This window comes from Lathamus discolor, chromosome 5 (assembly GCF_037157495.1).
Source record: "Lathamus discolor isolate bLatDis1 chromosome 5, bLatDis1.hap1, whole genome shotgun sequence".
NCBI lineage: Eukaryota > Metazoa > Chordata > Aves > Psittaciformes > Psittacidae > Lathamus > Lathamus discolor.
In genome coordinates, this window is record NC_088888.1 from 16,038,019 (window position 1) to 16,056,454 (window position 18,436).

The 18,436-nt window shown below is 44.3% G+C and overlaps 1 protein-coding gene across 1 annotated transcript in view; it reads left to right on the forward strand.

Annotated features, from left to right (window-relative positions):
- USH2A (usherin) overlaps positions 1-18,436 on the forward strand; it is a 380,108-nt gene that overhangs the window by 358,497 nt on the left and 3,175 nt on the right. The window contains exons 65-70 of the mRNA XM_065679870.1: positions 6,740-6,949; positions 8,729-8,967; positions 11,467-11,684; positions 13,618-13,794; positions 15,133-15,216; positions 16,841-17,085. Of these exons, the coding sequence (XP_065535942.1) occupies positions 6,740-6,949; positions 8,729-8,967; positions 11,467-11,684; positions 13,618-13,794; positions 15,133-15,216; positions 16,841-17,085 (1,173 nt within the window). The remainder of the gene's footprint in view (positions 1-6,739; positions 6,950-8,728; positions 8,968-11,466; positions 11,685-13,617; positions 13,795-15,132; positions 15,217-16,840; positions 17,086-18,436) is intronic.

Sequence of the window (18,436 nt, forward strand, 5' to 3'; positions counted from 1 at the left end):
GTGCTTAATGGTGTACTTTAGGTAGCTTCTTTAGATTAATGGCTTAATGTCTTCCTGGTCTAGGACACATCCTTATTTCCATTTGGCAGGCACAGAATATGTAAAAGAAAGAAAAAAAGTAGGATTGTCCCTTTTCAGAAAGTTTTATGGCTTCCTGCAAAGGTTTATTCTCTGGGAGGACTATCTGGTGCACCAAGACAGCTGCTGTGGGAGGCACAGCATCCCTCTTGCTTGTAACACGTGGTTCTCACACTTCAATTACTGCAGCCAAGTGAAGGGTCTAGGAAATATCTCAAAATATACCAGGAAAAATATGTTTTAAATCTTCTATATTGGACTCTCGAGGAGAAAATTAGTCATATTGTGGCTTTGGAGAGATAAAATAGGTTCAAAGTCATGAAAATTAAGGAAGGATCAACTACATGGAGAGCAGAATATGTCAGCACTCTTGGTCACTTTTCAGAGATGACAAGAATGACAGTTGGTTTATCAGCCTCTCTGTGAAATCACTGGTGAACTCCAGTTTGTGCTTCTTAGTTACTGACAAACAGCTCAGTGACTTCTGCAGTTTAAAACACAGAGAAACTGATTTTCTGACTGACCAGTGATAGGTAGTCACCTATTTGTAGGATCACTCATATTTGGCTCCTTTTCATCATTTTAATTCACCATTTCTTCTTGTGTCCCTGACAGAAAGATGCACTACAAAGTAGTGACATAAAATGCAGTTCTTTTTTGCACTCCCTGCTTGTTATCCCCTCTTCATCTTGTTTGGAAGAGTGTTTTCTCCTGCAAGATTTGTTATGCTCCCTGCTTCCGAGTAAAGGGAGATTCCCATACTACACCTGCATTAGGCTACTGAGCTTGACCTCAGATTCTGAGAAGTAAAGCAGACAGAAACACATTGTTTCACTGATATAATGACAATACCCACCCTAAATACCCTTTTGCAGAATGAGATGCTTCCTTTCTCCTGGTAGAGGATACACAGTAGAGAGAAGGGCTTTTGAAACCATATGATTTTGTTCATTAAGCCCCACTTCGGGCACTATATTTCTGTTGTGAATAACATCCTAAATTCAGGTGCATAAATGTTGCAAAAAACCAACATTAAATGAACATCAAAGAAGAAAACTTGATTTTTTGTTCATTTAACTCAATATGACTGGATTTGTTGGCTTCCGAATTACTCATGAGACTGCTGCAGCACCATTCTTGCAAGGCCCTTCTTGATAAATTGTGATTCTGACATATTCAAAACCATGGCAAGCTATCCTTTAAAAAGACATTAGTGTGAATACCAGGGGAAAATACTCTCCAGGGCTGTAGATGACTTGATATGATTTCCCTGATTGTATCTTTTTATTTATGAGGCATAATTTCTGACTGCTGAAAACTGAAATGAGTGATGACTAACTACAGCCAGAGTAATAAATCAGAAGAAGAGAAAGAAGTGGTGATTTTGATCGAATCTATTGAATTAGCTGTTGCCCTTAGCCATTACAGGTATTGGAAAGACCTTCTAATATCTGCTTATCTCTCTCATGGGAACTTGGTAACTATCTCATATACCCATAGGAACAAATTATTTAATTTTCTACCTTTTAGAGTTAAACCTGTTTACATTTTTTATTAATTACTGGTGTTATACTATGTTATATGAAATTAGCTTCCTTTAGAATTTGCTCATTTTGTTTAAGTCTCAAAGTGTTTGCCTGTTGTCTTTCCATTTCCCAGAATGGGTTTAGTAGTTTTATTATGAGCATTTGATCAGTGGAGATGAATAGCAATGTCAAGAAGCTCAAATTATCTCAGTGCTAGAAGCCTGGACCTAAAATCTATCTTATTATAGGTTTATGTCCTCCCTAAGGATGCTAATAATGTTGAGGGGGAAAACGTATGGATCTGAGGACAGGCAATCAGAAAACACACATTTGTTTACTGCCTTTTTGTACCTGTGGCCATGAGTAGACATGATACTTTCTTCCCTTTGCCTTTTTGCTCTGCCCCCCATAGACTGCAACCACTTCTAAAACTTTCTACTTTGCTGATACCTGCCTGACACTGATGTGAATACATTATCCTAATGCTGAATGTTAGATTTCGGTGGACAAGCTTTGTGCTCTGAGCTGTGCTGATGTTGCATAACTAACTCCAAATTACTTGTGCTGCAAGCCAGTCATTTCTGATGAGAAGGAAGACTTGTGAAGGGTGCTCCAACTGACAGCAAGAGGGAACCGCTCTGGTTTCCTCTAATTTTAACCAGCCAAGGTTATGGTCTCTTCAATTTTCTTGCAGACTGCTGGTTGAACACATCTGAGAGTTGGGTTCTGCATTTCTTAACTTACCAATGTCATATCTTATATACCCCTAAAATGTCTTGCTGTCTTGGAAAAGAATTATACTGTGAAAACTCTGCATGTAGGGTTAGAAACTGAACAGATCTGAGTCAAGAAATCCAAAGCAAAGTCTCAAAGTAGTGCTGGGTCTTTGCAACCTCCACAAAATAACTAAAAAGAAGAGAGTGGTACAAAGTTTCCTCTGCTACTGTTTGTCTCTCCTGGCATGCACCAAGTAGTGAGCCAAGAATCCTTCTACCAAAGACCAGCATTGACATAGGTGTGTGCAGCCCATGGGTGCCCTAAGGTCAGAGACCAAAGTCAATACATGACTCCTACACACAGGAGTAAGGACTTACGTGAAAGGCTTGCTCTGACCTTGAGGTTTTCCAGAACCTATGGCAGTACTTAATTGTCCTACAGCTCTTAGCAGTGCTCAAAGCCAAAGGTAGGTAGTGATTGATGAATAAGACAGTCCACCCTTCTGCCTGCTTCTGCCTTGCCTTTATTTTGGCAGCTTCTTCATCATCCCTTTTTCATCATGGCAAGGCCACAGTGCCGACCATCACTTTTCTTCTTCTAGTGGCTTTCCTCTGCTGCAGTGTTGAAGGAGCTGTGGAATCCTATACCTAGGTGTTTCCCTCAGTTCCCATTAGTACCTCTTGCATGGAATAAATACCTTCAGATCCTATCTCAATTTGATAAAAGAAAACGTCTTTTTTAGTTTAAAACATAGCTTCGTCAGTGAGAATCTGGGTTTCAAGAGCGCTACAGCACATGAACCTGTGTGGCTCAGGAATGGAGTAAGTCATGTAACAGGCTTCTTCCATTGTCAGCATCTACAATACCATAATATGTTTTAATCTATGCTTGCAGGCTTTTGTGGTTTTGTTGCCCCTTGTGGGAGGAGTTTTTGCTCAGCTTTACTAAGCTGGACCAGGCTGAGAGCTTACTGTGGTGAGGCTGTGGCCATCTTCTCAGCGCTCCCCTTCCTAACCCTCATAGGTTTTTCCCCCTCTTCCTGTGCCAATGAACCTTGAGGTTATCCTGTGGTCATTTTGAGTGATGGCTGATTTTCCAGAAGCAGATTCCTGGTTTCTTCCAGGCCTAGTTGCCTGTAACTTGGATTCTTCAGTCCTCTGAATATATGGAAAAGTTTCCCTCCCATCCTCTCTGGCTCCACTTCAGAGTGCACCCTGGGCCTGGGGCCAGCAGATCGATAAAGCTCTTAAATAGTAACTGATGTAGCTGATTTCAGGACCCTCTTCTGGCTTGCTTGGGACAGTGCAGCCATTAACAACAGCACATCTTTAGGCATGGTGCTTAAGCAATGCACCATGATGTCAGACTTAATGCTTTTGGAGGCAGTATATTCAGAAAGTTGAGTTATAAGAAACTTTTGTTGGCTTTCTTTGGTATGTGTTTCGCAGTTCAATCCATCCCTGAGATGTGATTGCTTCTTGTGCTTGCTCTGTTCTTTTTACCTTACAAGCAGCAGGTACAAGCTGCCTATGAAGCTGTTTACATTTCCATATGACTGCAGTTAGATATTGGTTTTGGTGATGATTGTACCACAATTTAGAAGGCATTTTTGTGAGCCCAAAAAACTTTTTACAAAAGCGCAAACTGTAACTTTTCCGTTAACCAGGCAATAGCATTCATCTGTGTCCATTTTGTGGTGATTTTTTGAGGGACCATAACCAAAACTCTGATTTTAACAGTTGCTTCTCACTGTGGCTTCTGCTGCTATGCTCTCCTATTTCTGCATGCAAAGAAAGGGCTAAACATCAGTATTTCCATTTGCAGTCAGTTCTGTCCCACTTTTTGCTCTAAGTCCCCAAACACTGACCGGGATTTACTTGGATTGCAGTTCTCAAAGGGAAATATTTTTATACCCATACATTCTTTTACAGATAGTTGAGCAGAAGCAGAAGTTGAGGTAATCTGTCTTAGGCCAAAGTAAATCTGGAGTTTAGATGCTCAGCATTTGCCTTTCTGTCAGACCCACACACATGGAGCCATGACCTTGGTCTTTTATCAGGAGAGATAGTCATGTGGTGCCTCGGGAAGGGCCACAGCCTCAGCTCACCCCTACATCCCTAAGGAAGGGCAGGGCTGGGGAACCATGTCTGCTCCCACTTGCTTGTGTCCTGCCCAGTCAACCTTGATTTCCTTGTGTGCATGCGGAACAGCTCCAAAGGGAGCACCGGGAGCACCCCAAGTACAAGGATGGGTCATTTCATGCCCACTTGGGCATTCCCACTCTGGAGGGTGGCAGGCTTGACTACCTCCACTGGAACATGTGATTGAACCTACATTACCTGCCTCCTGGAGGAGTCATTTAATCACTTATGAAAGAGGATGAGCATCCCCTTTTCCTGTGTTCAAATACAGTGTTTTGAAAGAAAGAGCCCTTGTTTGCTGAAATAAGGCTTATTTTCTGAAAGACAAAGTATAAGAACAGGTGATAGGAGAGGGATTTATGGGGGAATGGTTGGATGTCTCCATCCAACCCTCAGTGAGGCATCTGCTTCCTGAGTAAGTTGCATCTCTCTCCCCTCCAAAATTCTTTGAGGGTCCCATTCTGAGGCCAAATTCTTGTGATACACTAGAAGCCTTTGTTGTAAGCCATTGCTTTCAGTCTTGCTGTGGACATCTTGCTTGCAGGTCAGGTCCAACTCCATGCTCATTAAAGCCACAGTCTGGATATAACTAACTGAAACATTGGAGCTCAGGTCAGTGCTGAGTCAATGCCAGAGCTGCTCTTTCCATATGTAGCTTATTCTTTCCACAAAGAAATACGCTCCCTGAAATGAATGGCTGTGGGTATATCTTTGTAGTGGCTGGAACTGAACTGACATAGAAGGTTTGACCTGCTGCAGTAAAATGAACAGAGTTTGTCTTTATGAAAAGTTCACAACGGAGATATATTACTGATTTCACTGAAAATTAAAATCCTTTGCCCTCGCAGGGCATCATCTATATTTAAATAGTGTTTCACTGGATGGTGCTGCTAGAATCAGGCAGGAACTTTGGGTTTGTAATTGGCAGAACCACAGTATTAAAAGGCACTGTGGTGCTTTCTGGCCTTTTTGCTTCCCCAGGCTCCTTGTGAAGCTTCTTGTGGTCTTGGAACTTAACATTGCAAGCTGGAAGGACTCCAGGGACAGTTTTGAAGTTCTTTTATTTCCATACCTCCTATTTTTTTGTTAAGGCATAGTCCCAAGGCCTCTGCCCAGAGTAGATCACATAAGAATGTGTTTTACTGTAGTTAGATCTGCTCAACATGAAAGCTTACTAAGGAATACTTATACTAAAAATCACTCAGACAGTCCTCTTGTATTGCCATTTAGATCTATCATTCTGATTGATCACTATGTGGTTGGCTAATACTGAGCCTAATTTAACCCTATACACTCATGCATCCATCTATTCTGTCTATTGTACCTGACATCCTACAAATTACTTACTCATGCAAATAGCGACCTAAGGCAACCTTTTATGATATTCGTGTTTAATTATACAAATGCTTTTTGATAAATAAGATTATACATCCTTCCATATGTTTACTCACTCCTTGATGAAAGCAAAATTTAATTTTCATGCAGATTTGTTGGAGAGTGTGTTTAATAAGTGCTGAGTTTTATGTAGTCTGCAGATCACTCTGGTTTTGGGTACCTGACAAAATCAGTAGGCATAGTTCATACAGACGTGTGGGGTTTAATCAGGGCTAATTCAAGCTGCTCAATTTTGAACTCTCGGAACTGAAGCTGTTGCTTTTGTGCTCATGCAATAAGCAAATGTTGTCAAAGTAAATCAGAGGTGCTGATTTAAGTATACATTTCTGTGGGCTTTATTTATATTGCAGGTTACTGAAAATGTTGCCAGGTGACTAATACTTTAATGATTTTAAGAGAGGGGTGTTCCTGTAAAACTTTCCAGTTTTAAAGAGTAACCAGAGTTGTGTTACACAATGCCAGGCTGAATTCACTAGGGCTGCTTGCATACATGAAGAAAGTGTGTAGAAGGGAGAAATAGGCAGGGCTGGATATCAGTATTTTTGTTCAGATATCCTTCTTTGAAAATGCGCTGTTGATCACAGCTTCTCAAGGAGTCCTGTGAGCATGGTGGCAACATGGAGATAAGGTATGAAGACAGATGAGCACACGCTGTCTGAGACATGAAATCTGCTTCATTTCGCTAAACATAGCAGTGGCAAATGTTCTGCTCTTCTGTTAGATAGTCGCTGGGTCAACACTGGTGCTGGGTGGTAGTCAAAGAACGTTCTGCATAGGAGTCATTGCACTGTGTCTTTTTCATCATCGGCAGCATCCTTGGCTAACCATGGATGTTTTGTAGGCTCAGGTGCTTAACAGTGTCTCTGGTTTTGTGTCCCAAAGGTCTGGGCAGTGAACTCAGCAGGACGGACACCCAGCGGCTGGTCCCGCTGCCGCACGGGTCCTGCACCTCCGGAGGGTCTGGGAGCTCCCCTCTTTGATACAGTGGCATCCACAGTGGCTGTGGTGAACATCAGGCCCCCTCTCAAGCCAAATGGGGTTGTCAGTATCTATAGGCTGTTTTCTAATAATACCAGAGGGACTGATGTAGTGGTGAGTATTGTTAACGCTGCTTCTGTTCTTCCATCTGAGCTTGTATTTTCTAGCTTTGACAATTTTGTCTTCAAAAGCTGCTGCTGTTGATTACAGTCTGTCTTCCTATCACTAAATGCTCTGCAATGCTCTTGTCTGGCTAAAGTACCACCAGTGCTTTCATTCATCTAAACTTGCTTCTCAAGGAACTAACCTCACCATTAAACACTTCTGACACGGTAATGTGCTGTAACAGTGTGATGGAAATCAGAATTGTTTTTCAGGGGTACTGTCCAAAGGAAATACTTCCAAGACAGGTCCCACCAGTCCAAATGGTGCAGGTGGTAACTGCAGGATTAGAAAATAATTATGTGCTTTGGATTTGAAATTGAGAAGAAAGTACTGTACATGAGGTTCCCTTAAAATTGTTCTTGTTGAGAAGTATTTCACAGTAAAGCACTGAAGAATAGTGCAAGTAGCCAAGCAACTTTTTCTGTGTTTGGTGTCTCAGCCTAGACACTATTAGGTGTCCAGAAATTATAGTCTTAGCTTAGGAAACCTGCAGGGCTTCATTAGAGTTATAAAATAGGGAGATGTGGGGAAAGGTTAGGACTGTGGAAGGTGCCCAGAACAGTCACCACCAAATCTGTTCAAAATGCTTACTCGAATACTTTTTTTATATAACACTATCTGTTTTGTAAAAGTAGGTAAACATTTGAATATAGTTGTTTCCCTTATCCCACCTAGTTCAGCTTGGAAGTGATAGGGACTCCTTACCATGTGATCAGTCCTGTCTGTGAGCTTAAGCTACCTACCGATTGAACGCTATGCATTCATTCCACCCAATGCAATTGGCTGTATCTATGTCTGATTCAGCCAGTTCATCTGGTTGGTGCCTTCATTTCCATCCGCTCAAAGCTGCCATGCTGCTGGCTTGGCTCTGGCTCTGGCTTTGTGCCAGAGTGCTTCCCTTTGCTTGCTTGACTCTTTCCTTCCTATTTTTTGCTGCACTCCGCTAAATCCCATGCTGCCAAATGGGAGCAGATGTTGCCCCTCATTGGTGTTTTCTATATCCTTTTATTTCTTTGGCTTAAGGAGCTATACTTGCAAATGATCACAGCAATGATTTGAAGTGGCAGTTGCTGTGAGCAGTTTCAGAGTGAGGGCACCATTTCCTTTACCAGAAGTGCCAGGTCTCCCTTGTTGGGTGTAGGAGAGTTTGCTAACAAACAGACTTGCCCAGCACCATGAACATTTGATTGCAGAGTAGCACCATTTTGGCCCTCAACTTAGATGTACCTATCAGAAAGCACATTCTCTTGTCTGTGAGTAGACTGACCCACTGGGCACATTCATATCACTCTGCCCAATCCTTTACTGAGGCTGAGGAAGCTTGTGAGATATGGACAAATATTTGCAGCACATTTATCATGGAGCTATTTTATACATTAAGTTCTTTTTGCTTCAATACCATATATCCCGAAGTTTCTCCTTATAGTTTCTGTTTCTTTGTTCCTGTGAGTGACATTTGAAAGCTGACATACAGTCATCACAGCTCAACTCAAGACATCTGTGAGGCCACTGATGGCATGGTCTTTCCCTTAGAACAGTGCCCTTTAACTTCATAATGGGAGAAAAATGAATGCAGAGTTCCCAGTACACAAAAGCTGCATTAATATCAGACTTAAAGGACATGCAGAACCTCGTGCTCATCTTCTTTTGGAGTTAATTCACTTCCATAACTCTTTATTTAGTATTTGTGGTGCTTGAAGCGTGACAAGTCCCCTCTTCATTTTACAGCTGTCAGAAGGGACTGCTACCCAGCAAACAATACATGGGTTAAAGCCTTTTACCACCTACTCCATTGGTGTGGAGGCCTGCACGTGTTTCAACTGTTGCAGCAAAGGGCCCATGGCCCAAATCACAACGCAGCCAGCTCCACCCTCAGAACAGCCTCCGCCACAGATCCGCACCGTGTCCTCCAGGAATGCCTCTTTCCAGTGGAGCGCACCTCAGTCACCCAACGGCATCGTCACCAGGTAGGAGACAAACCCACTGTTTGGTTTAAACCCAGCCACACAGCTCGTTCACTCACACCCACCCCACCCCATCCCCCCCTTCTTGCCTTCCCCCTGTTCCTGGAGGGATGGGGAGGAGAATCTAAAGAATGTAACTCCCATGGGTTAAGAACAGCCCAGTAACTAAGGTATAACAAAAATCACTACTGCTACCACCAATAATAATAATGATAAAGGAAATAACAAGGAAAGAGAATACAACACCTCATCACCCGCTGACCGATAACTCACCCCACCATGCCCAACTGAGCACCTTATCCAACGCTGCAGTGAACTAGCCCTTCCAGGTGACTCTCAGTTACATTCTGGGCATGACGTGCTGTGGTATGGAATACCTCTTTGGCTAGCTTGGGTCAGGTGTCCTGTCTCTGCTTCCTCCCGGCTTCCCCTCCTCTCTGGCAGTGCATGAGACTCAGAAAGTCCTTGGTCAGAATAAACATTACTGAGCAGCAACTAAAAACATTGGTGTTATCAGCGCTGTTCCCAGGCTGAAAGTCAAAACCACAGCACTGCATCAGCTGCTAAGAAGGACAAAAAAGACTGCTACTGCTGAACCCAGGACAGCATCTACCCCTTATTCCATACCATTCACATCATGCTCAGATCCCACATTTTCAATATACCATCACTCTTATCTCAGTGCACTCTTATCTTAGTGCATGGACCAGTCCCTGTAATGCTGCTGAGTTGATTCGGTCCATGATATCAGGTTCCATTTCTTGTAACAGTCTTTCAGAGCAGGAGTGTTCACACTTGTAAATAACCTGGTCAATAGTGTCCATTGCTAAGTTCACCCCTCGATCATGAGTCCATCTCTATGTTGCATCTCTTGCCCTGATGGCCTGAAGTGTCATGGGCCCACAGGGCTCAAAATAATTCACTGTCCCCTTCAACAGTTTCTGCAGCTTGTTGCTGGGGACTCCATACAGCTGCCTTCCACCTCCGACGCTTCCAAAACACTGGAGGGGCCCAGTGGAATAGCTCACCCATACTGTCCCACACACCCTGTCACTCATTACTGTCCAGCCTTGGGGAAAATCTCCTGGTCCTCCTGTATCATCCTGTAACCCCAGACAAGACCCAAACCCTACTCCGCTTAACTTCTGAGATCAGACAAAATGGTCATGGGTAGAACACCCTCTGTGTGTGTTCCAACATGCTGATCCCCATCACAATCAGCAGGCAGGTCCCAAGGGTACCCAAAGGCCATTCAAACCCTTCAGAACTCTCCAATGACGCTGCTGTGCTTGTCCCTGGGGCTGGTGCAGCTGCTGTGCCTGCCGGCTCTCCCACCACCAGCTTCTCTTTTCCTGGGTGCAGCTCTTCCTCCTCCGCCTTGCTGGGAAATGCTGCCTGGGCTCCTGCATCCTCCTGGGGCTTGGGCTCGTGGAGCTCGGTGGGCAGCTGCTGCGAGTTGCTCTCGGCCGCCGCGGGGCTGGGCTCGGCCGCGGGGCTCGGCTCCTCCGCCGCCTCCTCCCGCTGCTCGGCAGCCGCCTCCTTCTGGTTCTCGACCGTCCCGACCTCCCGCACCGGCAGCCACTCCCTCCGGCCTCCGGCCCCGCTCCCGCCGCCGCTTGGTCCCCGGGGCCGCTCTCCCGGACCGCTTCGGCCGCCGCCGGCTCCCGGGACCGCTCCCCCTCGGCCTCCCCCTTCCGGGTAACTCCCAGTTGCCTCCCTGGGCATGACGTGCTATGGTATGGAATACCTCTTTGGCTAGCTTGGGTCAGGTGTCCTGTCTCTGCTTCCTCCCGGCCTCCCCTCCTCCCTGGCAGAGCATGAGAAAGTCCTATGGCCAGTCTAAACATTTGAGCAGTAACTAAAAGCGTCGGTGTTATCAGCTCTGTTCCCAGGCCAAAAGTCAAAAACACAAGAGCTGCACCAGCTGCTAAGAAGGAGAAAAAGGACAGTATCCACTCAGCCGAGGGTCAGCACATCAGCTAGAGGTGGTGGCAGAACAATCTGAGCCGGAGTTGCCATGTAGCCATGCTCCTCCTTCCCCATGTTGGTGGTGGTATCGCCTGTGGCCTGAATACTGTCTGGGAGGTGTTTGCTATTGTCCTGAGCAGGATATTGGGTGAGGATGAAGGTGAAAAGGATGAGCTGTTGGGAGTGAAGGTAATAGTCTGCAGTTGCAGAGCCGAAATGTTGTGAGAAAAACTGGCAGCAAAGAGGCATCTGCATCCTGTACAGACTTGGGCACTGATTTGCTGAAGTGAACAACAAGATAGCTGGCATCAGGTTTTCAGTGCGCGTATGACTTGCTTACAACCATGATTGCTCAGAGTCATCTTACAGCTGGGGCCAAAATCTCCAAGAGAAAAACTAGGATCTCTTCTCTAGTAGCCAGACACAGAATCATAGAATCGTAGAATAGTTAGCATCATCCTAATGGATGAAATGTATGATTGGTTGTCATTTATTTAGGCTTTTCGTTAATCAAAATCTCAACTTTCTTCACAGCTATGAGCTCCATGTGTATATGGCTTGTCCCTTTAACCTACAGCCGGCAGTGAAGGCTTGCAGTCCTGGCCCAACTGAGGTGAAGTATACAGGCAAAGGACAGAGTGCCAACGTGTCCAACCTGGAGCCTTACACAACTTACAACCTGCGAGTCGTGTCTTACAACTCTGTTGGCAGCAGCGCCTCAGAATGGATTGGTTTCACTACGGAAAAAGAGCGTGAGTATGAAAAATGGTTCACTGAGAAGTGCCCACTTCTGATGCATGGGGCTGCATAGCACCAAAATACAGCCTAACTCCTGACCCTAACTCCTCCACCCCTCTGAAAGATGATGTCCCAGAAACCTGCTCTTCTCTGTCCCTGGTCACTGTGCCTCTGCTGCATATTCATTGAAATTCTGCTCTGAGTTTGACTGCTCATTCCTTCAAAAACACTTCTTTACTCATCATCTGATATCACGTCCCCTATCTTGGGAGACTGGAATCCTTTTCTTTTCCTGAAAATGGGCGGAAAAGCTGCAGAACAAAAAAAAATAATGTTCAAGTATTACCAGAAGGGTGATACGTGATGGTAAATACACTGCCATAAATAATCCCTGGGAAAAGGGGAGATCTTGAAAAAGACTTGATGATTCTTCTTAGGAGCAATCTTCCTGTCCTAATTCATGCCACACTTCTACCAGAACTCCTTGGATGTCATCTAAATTATTGGGTCCTTGTTGACACTGAAGTAAGAATTCATTGCTATCTATATGACCACCACAGGCAGTACTTTATGACCATGTGGTGGTCTGCATGGAAATTAAACATGCAGGACCTGTGCCTACAGGCAGAATAGATTTTGCCATTAGAACTGAATTTGCAGTAATATCTGCTACATCAATAGCTGAAAATTTCAGGTGGGACAGCCCCAGATTTTCTTTAATATCACCACAGAAAGAAAAAAAAGTCCTTATCTCTAAAGCTGTGTTTTATTAAACTGCATGTCAATGGACTTTTAAATAGAGCAAATTCACGAGGAACTGCTGAGACACAAAGGGTTCAAAAGCCATTTGTAACCCCCTACCCACTGGGTCCAAAGCCCTCCTCCCCTACCCACTGGGTCCAAAGCCCTCCTTTCAATTTTGCTTTTCTTGCCTGCTGACCTCTTCACACCAGGCCTCCTGAGTCACTCTGAATGGCTACTTCCTCATGCCTGGAAGGCTTTCTTTAGTGACAGTGGACAGTTAGCAGCAAAGTGCAGCTTTCTTATGAGCAACCCAGCATATACTGGGCACAAAGCCACAAGAAAGGACCACCTCAAATGTAAATGAAGATTTTTGTCAACAAGCTGTTGAGTCCAACTCTGATGAACTCTTCCTCCCTGTAGTGAGTTCTAGGTTTCTATACTCTCTGCCTGCCATCTGCTCTTGTTTTTCTGGAACCCCATGGTTTCATGTATATACAAGTGTTAAAAGACTACCATGGGTAATTTGGGGGGGCTTACAAAAAGAGTCACAGAATGGTTTGGGTTGGAAGGGACCTTAAAGCTCATCCAGTTCCAACCCCCTGCCATGGGCAGGGACACCTTCCACTAGAGCAGGATGCTCCAAGCCCCATTCAACCTGGCCTTGAACACTGCCAGGGATGGAGCATCTACCACTTCTTTGGGCAGCCTGATCCAGCACCTCACCACTCTCATAGTAAAGAACTTCTTCCTTGTATCTAACCTGAACTTCACCCATTTCAGTTTGAACCCATCACCCCTTGTCCTATCACTACAGTCCCTTATGAAGAGTCTTTTCCAGCATCCTTTCCTTTACAGTTCAGTTCCCATAGCCCTTGCATGCTGCAGTTGAACTCACACAACCTCCTGTGTCTCCCTATCCTCCACCTTAAGCTGGAATTTAATGTACCCAGTTTTGGTGTCTGCACCACATGCACAAAGGAAGAGGAAGTTCTAGGTCTTTAATTTCAGGATATATTTCTGCTTTCTCAGTGTAGAGGCTGGCATGCTACAGCAGCTTTCTCTTTTCTCCTTGTATCTTTTCTACTCATACATGTGTACTTGAGAGAAAAGGAGCGACAGAGAGCTTGTATCATACAGCATCTCCTCTGTGCTAACTCAGTCATGCCTGTTGGCTAGAAATGAGCTTTTTTCCTTCCTTTGCAGCACCTCGGTACATGGCTCCGTTCTCTATTGTCAGCAATTTATCTACCATCCACATAGACTGGAGCCGCACTTTCGTATTGAACGGCCGCCTGAAGGAGTACGCTTTGATTGAGAGCGGGCAGCGCATCTACAGCGGCTTTGACACGGAGCTGTATTTACCAAGGACATCTGACAAAAGTCAGGTTCAATTCCCTGCAGATTCCTCTCTGTGAAAGGCCATTGAGCTGAATTAATAGTATTGTATGCTGAACTTAAAAACCTTACATAGTCATCCCAAGCTTAAGAGCACAGGAGTGTTCTACACACACTCTGAAGTGCACCTAAGCAGACGCTTGAAACAAAAAGCCTTGGAGCTGGGCTTCCTCTTAAATATTGTACCTCCCCCTCTACTTGACCCTGGTGAGACCACATCTGGAGCACTGTGTCCAGTACTGGGTTCCTCAGTACAAGAGAGACAAGGAGTTGCTGCAGAGAGTCCAGCAAAGGTCACAAAGATGCTCAGGGGTCTGGAGCATCTCTCTTAAGGAGAGATTGTGGGAGCTGGGCCTGTTTAGAGAAGAACAGACTGAGAGGGGATCTCATCAATGCAGATCAGTATCTCAAAGGCAGGTACCAGGAGAATGGTGCCAGACTCTTTCCAGTGGTGCCCAGCAACAGAATGAGGAGCAATGGCCATAAACTAAAACAAAGAAGTTGCACCTCAGCATGAGGAAGAACTTTACATTGAGGGTGGTGGAGAACTGGGACAGGCTGCCCAGGGGTTTGTGGAGCCTCCCTCTCTGGAGACGTCCCAAACCTATCATGGCACTGTTTCTGTGTGACCTGCCCTCTTGACAGGGTGTTGGATTGGATGATCTCCAGAGGTCCCTTCCAACCCTAATGATTCTGTGATTCTGTGACTGTTTGACACTGCTCTGGCTCATTGTGAGGGTCGAGCTTGTCCAAATCCTGGAGCTGCGTTGGAATTCCACCCTTCAGGACCACACTCTGGAAAATACATGGAAATCTTCAGCTTCAGAAAAGACTGAAGCCTGAATTTCCATTTAAATAAAGTCAGTAGCTTTTGAAATCAGTCATGGTTTAAAATGCAGTTTCTCTTTGGGCATTTGCAGTCTTTAAGATACAAGGAAACTGTCAACAGAGGAAAAAAAATAGGAAATGTTTTCTGTTTTAAAGCATTTGGTTTCTTGTATGTCAAAGGATTTTGAAATGTATTTCTTACCTTCCTGATTGCTGCAACTTATTTTTTACTCAAACATTCTTAACATAAATGTTATATCAATCAGCCATGAATGGAGTATGAGTGATTTAGGATGAAACAATGAATGAACTGAAAGTTGCCAGTTACATGTCATTGGAAGAGGGAGGATTGGATGGTGGAACAGGAGCAACATCATAGTGGTAACTCCCTACGGTTTGCCATATTTCATAGTTTAGAATTTCAGTACACACATACAAGGGATGATGAGGCCCTGATCAAGCCTGATCCTCATTTTATGACCTTTTTTTGCTCAGCCTTGCTGTTCCAAGTGACCTGCATCACTGATGAAGGGAGCGCCATGACACCGGTCATCAAGTACAGTGCAGGAGATGGAGTTGGTAAATATGTGAAGAAATCACTCCCCACCTATTTGTTGTATGTGTTTGTGGGACAAAGTCGGTATGTAGGGCATGCCAGTCAGGATGGCACCTCATTGGAGGATCAGGGGATTCCTTAGTGCCTTACGGTATGAGTGATGTAGTTAATGTGCTTTTTTTGCCATGGACAGATTTCTGTTCCTTTACATCATGAACAGCTTCAGATCCTCACTCCACATGTGTAATATTTTCCTGCTATTTTTACATCAATATATATCTTCAAAATGTAGTGCTGAATAGAATCTGCTCTTTTCCAGGTTTTATTTCCAAATTAAGTTTATCTTGCATTCTAACCCTGTCCTCCAACTTTCTTCCTCATCTTGAGAAGGAAAATACATATTCTGTCTCCTCCCTGCATCCCACCTGCCCCATCAAGAGGCATCTGCCTGCTTCTTTCATATGACCAACCTCCAGGCTCTGGAATTTCATCTGAGTTGTGTTCTCCTAACCAGTTATATTTTCAGGACCCAGTTTATAACACTTGCTCTTTACCTCCTGCCTATGAGGCCTTTGCCTGTTTCATGGAAGCAAGGGAATTTGGTGTGGTGACATCTCAGTCATCTGTTGTCCATTGAGTAGTAGAAAACTAATGGTAAAAGTTTCAGGGTTTTTAACTCCTTAGTTTTCTGGGTATTAAAGCTAAGCTCTAACTATAACTAACTGACATACTGGTTTTAATTAATTTATCTTTTGAGTTTCATCATCTTCAGCTTCTTCAAATAAATGGGTCTTGTCTTTGCAATTATTCTTTACACTGCATTTCCCTCATATACCTTTCATGCTCTGACTCCATCCTCCTACAGAATTTCAGCAAGGCTGCTGTAAAGGCATTATAAAATGTTGCCCATTGCTCTATATCCATCACATTCCTTTGGTTTTTATTGCTGCTTGTACCCAGTCTACTGCAAATGCAATTAGCACCGCAGGCAACCTGCGGAGGAGGATTTGCAAGCGGTGGTGATGGAAATCCATTAGCAAAGAGTTGGATACACATGTGGGATTGCAGACAACCAGGAAATCCTGTCACTGAGATTTCTTATGCTTGTGTGTGAGCAAAGCCAACCAGGGGGCTATTTTTTCTCTAACAGGTGGGGGAAGGAGGAATAAAGTGTTTCATGTTGTTTGTATTAATTCATCACTCATTTCAGTTAAGTCCTTCTCCCTCTCTCTTTTGAGAGGCCTTCCACTACACAACACTGGAGAGAATGTCCTCTTGTCTGTATCACTCTGAAATCACTGTAGCTGTTTCCACTCTTCAAGGTTACTTGGAGAGCCCTTTTTTTTCTCCTCACAATTCACCCTCACCACCTCCTTTCTCCAGAGCTGCTGATGCAGTGGTGATTTCCAGCTTAAGCAGCAATACCAGAACTTTAAGTAGGGTCTCTTGAGAGTAGTAAGCTTTTTATTATAGGCCGCTAGCATATTGAACCATTATGCCACCTTGAACGTAAGTGCAAGAAAGCACATGATGACAAAATCACTTAAACTTCTGCCTAATTTATTAGCAAGGAAAGGGATAGCATATTGCTAAATGCTTTCTGAAATAACATTCTCTTTCTCCCCTAATCCCTCTTGATTTTTACAGGCCTGATCTTGACAACACCTGGAGAGAAGGACAAAGCCGAGTCCAAACGTGCGAAGTTCTACAACGAGCTGTGGTTTGCAGTGCTGATGGTAGTTCTAGGTTTGATCCTCTTGGCTATTCTCCTCTCCTTAATCCTTCAAAGGAAAGTCCACAAGCAGCCCTATGCACGAGATAGGCCTCCTTTAGTTCCACTCCAGAAAAGAACATCACCAATGAGTGTGTATTCATCAGGTGAAAACCACCCGGTACGTTTGGTAAAATGCAATGTTGAGTATACAGTATTGTGATATACTTTCATCTGCCATCCCCCAAACCACAGAGTATTTCTTCCTCCTTCCCCTGCTTTGTTGCACGCTTGGTTACCAAGTGAAGGCTGCTCAGTGTAGGAGGACTGTCTGGTGTACCTATGCATGCATAGGAAGCCAGCCTGCAGGCCAAAAAGAAGCCTTATGGTGCCTGGTCTGCAGATCCTGAAATATTTCTGATGCCTAAGACAAACTTCAGATCTGGAGTCACAGAGCTGCAAAGCCAGTGATGCCACCTTATGTTAGCTGACACCTGCAATAGAGCTGAAAAAGCCTTGGCATACTGTGAGAAGGTAGGTGATAAATGTGCTTTTCAGTGGAACCTTTCATGTATTCCCAACTAACCAGCATCAATCTGACAGTCTTTGTCAGATACCCATGAAATGTGCTAAGGACCTTCCCAAAATGTGTGGGTCCACCAGAGAGGTGGGAGAAGGATTGTAATAAAGAGGAAGGATTTGTAGCATTTTTATTAAGACAAGTTATAGTTCAGTAAAAAAAGGGATAAAGAACATGTTCCACCACGTAGCAGAGCAGCAGTGCTACCCTACCCAACAGGAATACGGCAATTGTTAAGAGGCTCAGAGTGGACGCAGCAGTGCTTTGTATTTCCACTGCTTCTTCCCAGGCACAGCCTGTGAGATGACTTTTCTTGTCACTTCTCAGCTTCTCTCTCCTCTGTGAGCACCATCAAGCAGGATAGTGACTCCTGCATTCTTCACACATTCTATTCCTTTTTGTCTCAGTGACAAGAAGCTGCATCTGTGCCTCAATGAAGAAGCTCTTGGAAACAATGGAATTTCCAGTGTGCCCCTTGTCCTGGCAAAGGCTAAGAGCATAAGAAACTTCTTGTTGTTTGGTCTCATGATTTTGATTCCTTTTCCTCTACTGTCTCTCACGCTGTGATGTTCGTCTTGACTTCAAAATGCCTTTGCTCTTGGTATGCCTGCACAATTCCTTTCCATGTTTCTGCCTTTTCTTTTTTTTTTCTCCTTTTCTTTTTTCCAGAATCTCATGGACTTAATAGAATGGCAGATTCTACAGTACATCAATTGGAGGATTTAATCTGAGAAGTTAGGATAGAGTTCCTGTTAAGTGGCAAAATGACTTGTGTTCTGTTCTGTCAGTGGCATGCAGCAAGCAGTGCCAGCTGTCCATGCAGCTCTTGATGCCCCAGTGAACATTACATAGTGCCTCATCTTTGCCAGTTCCCCTATTCCCCCCATCCTGCTACCTTGCTCCCCTTCAAAAAGCTGCAGCTAATTCACACTCTCCGTAAAGAACAGAGTGC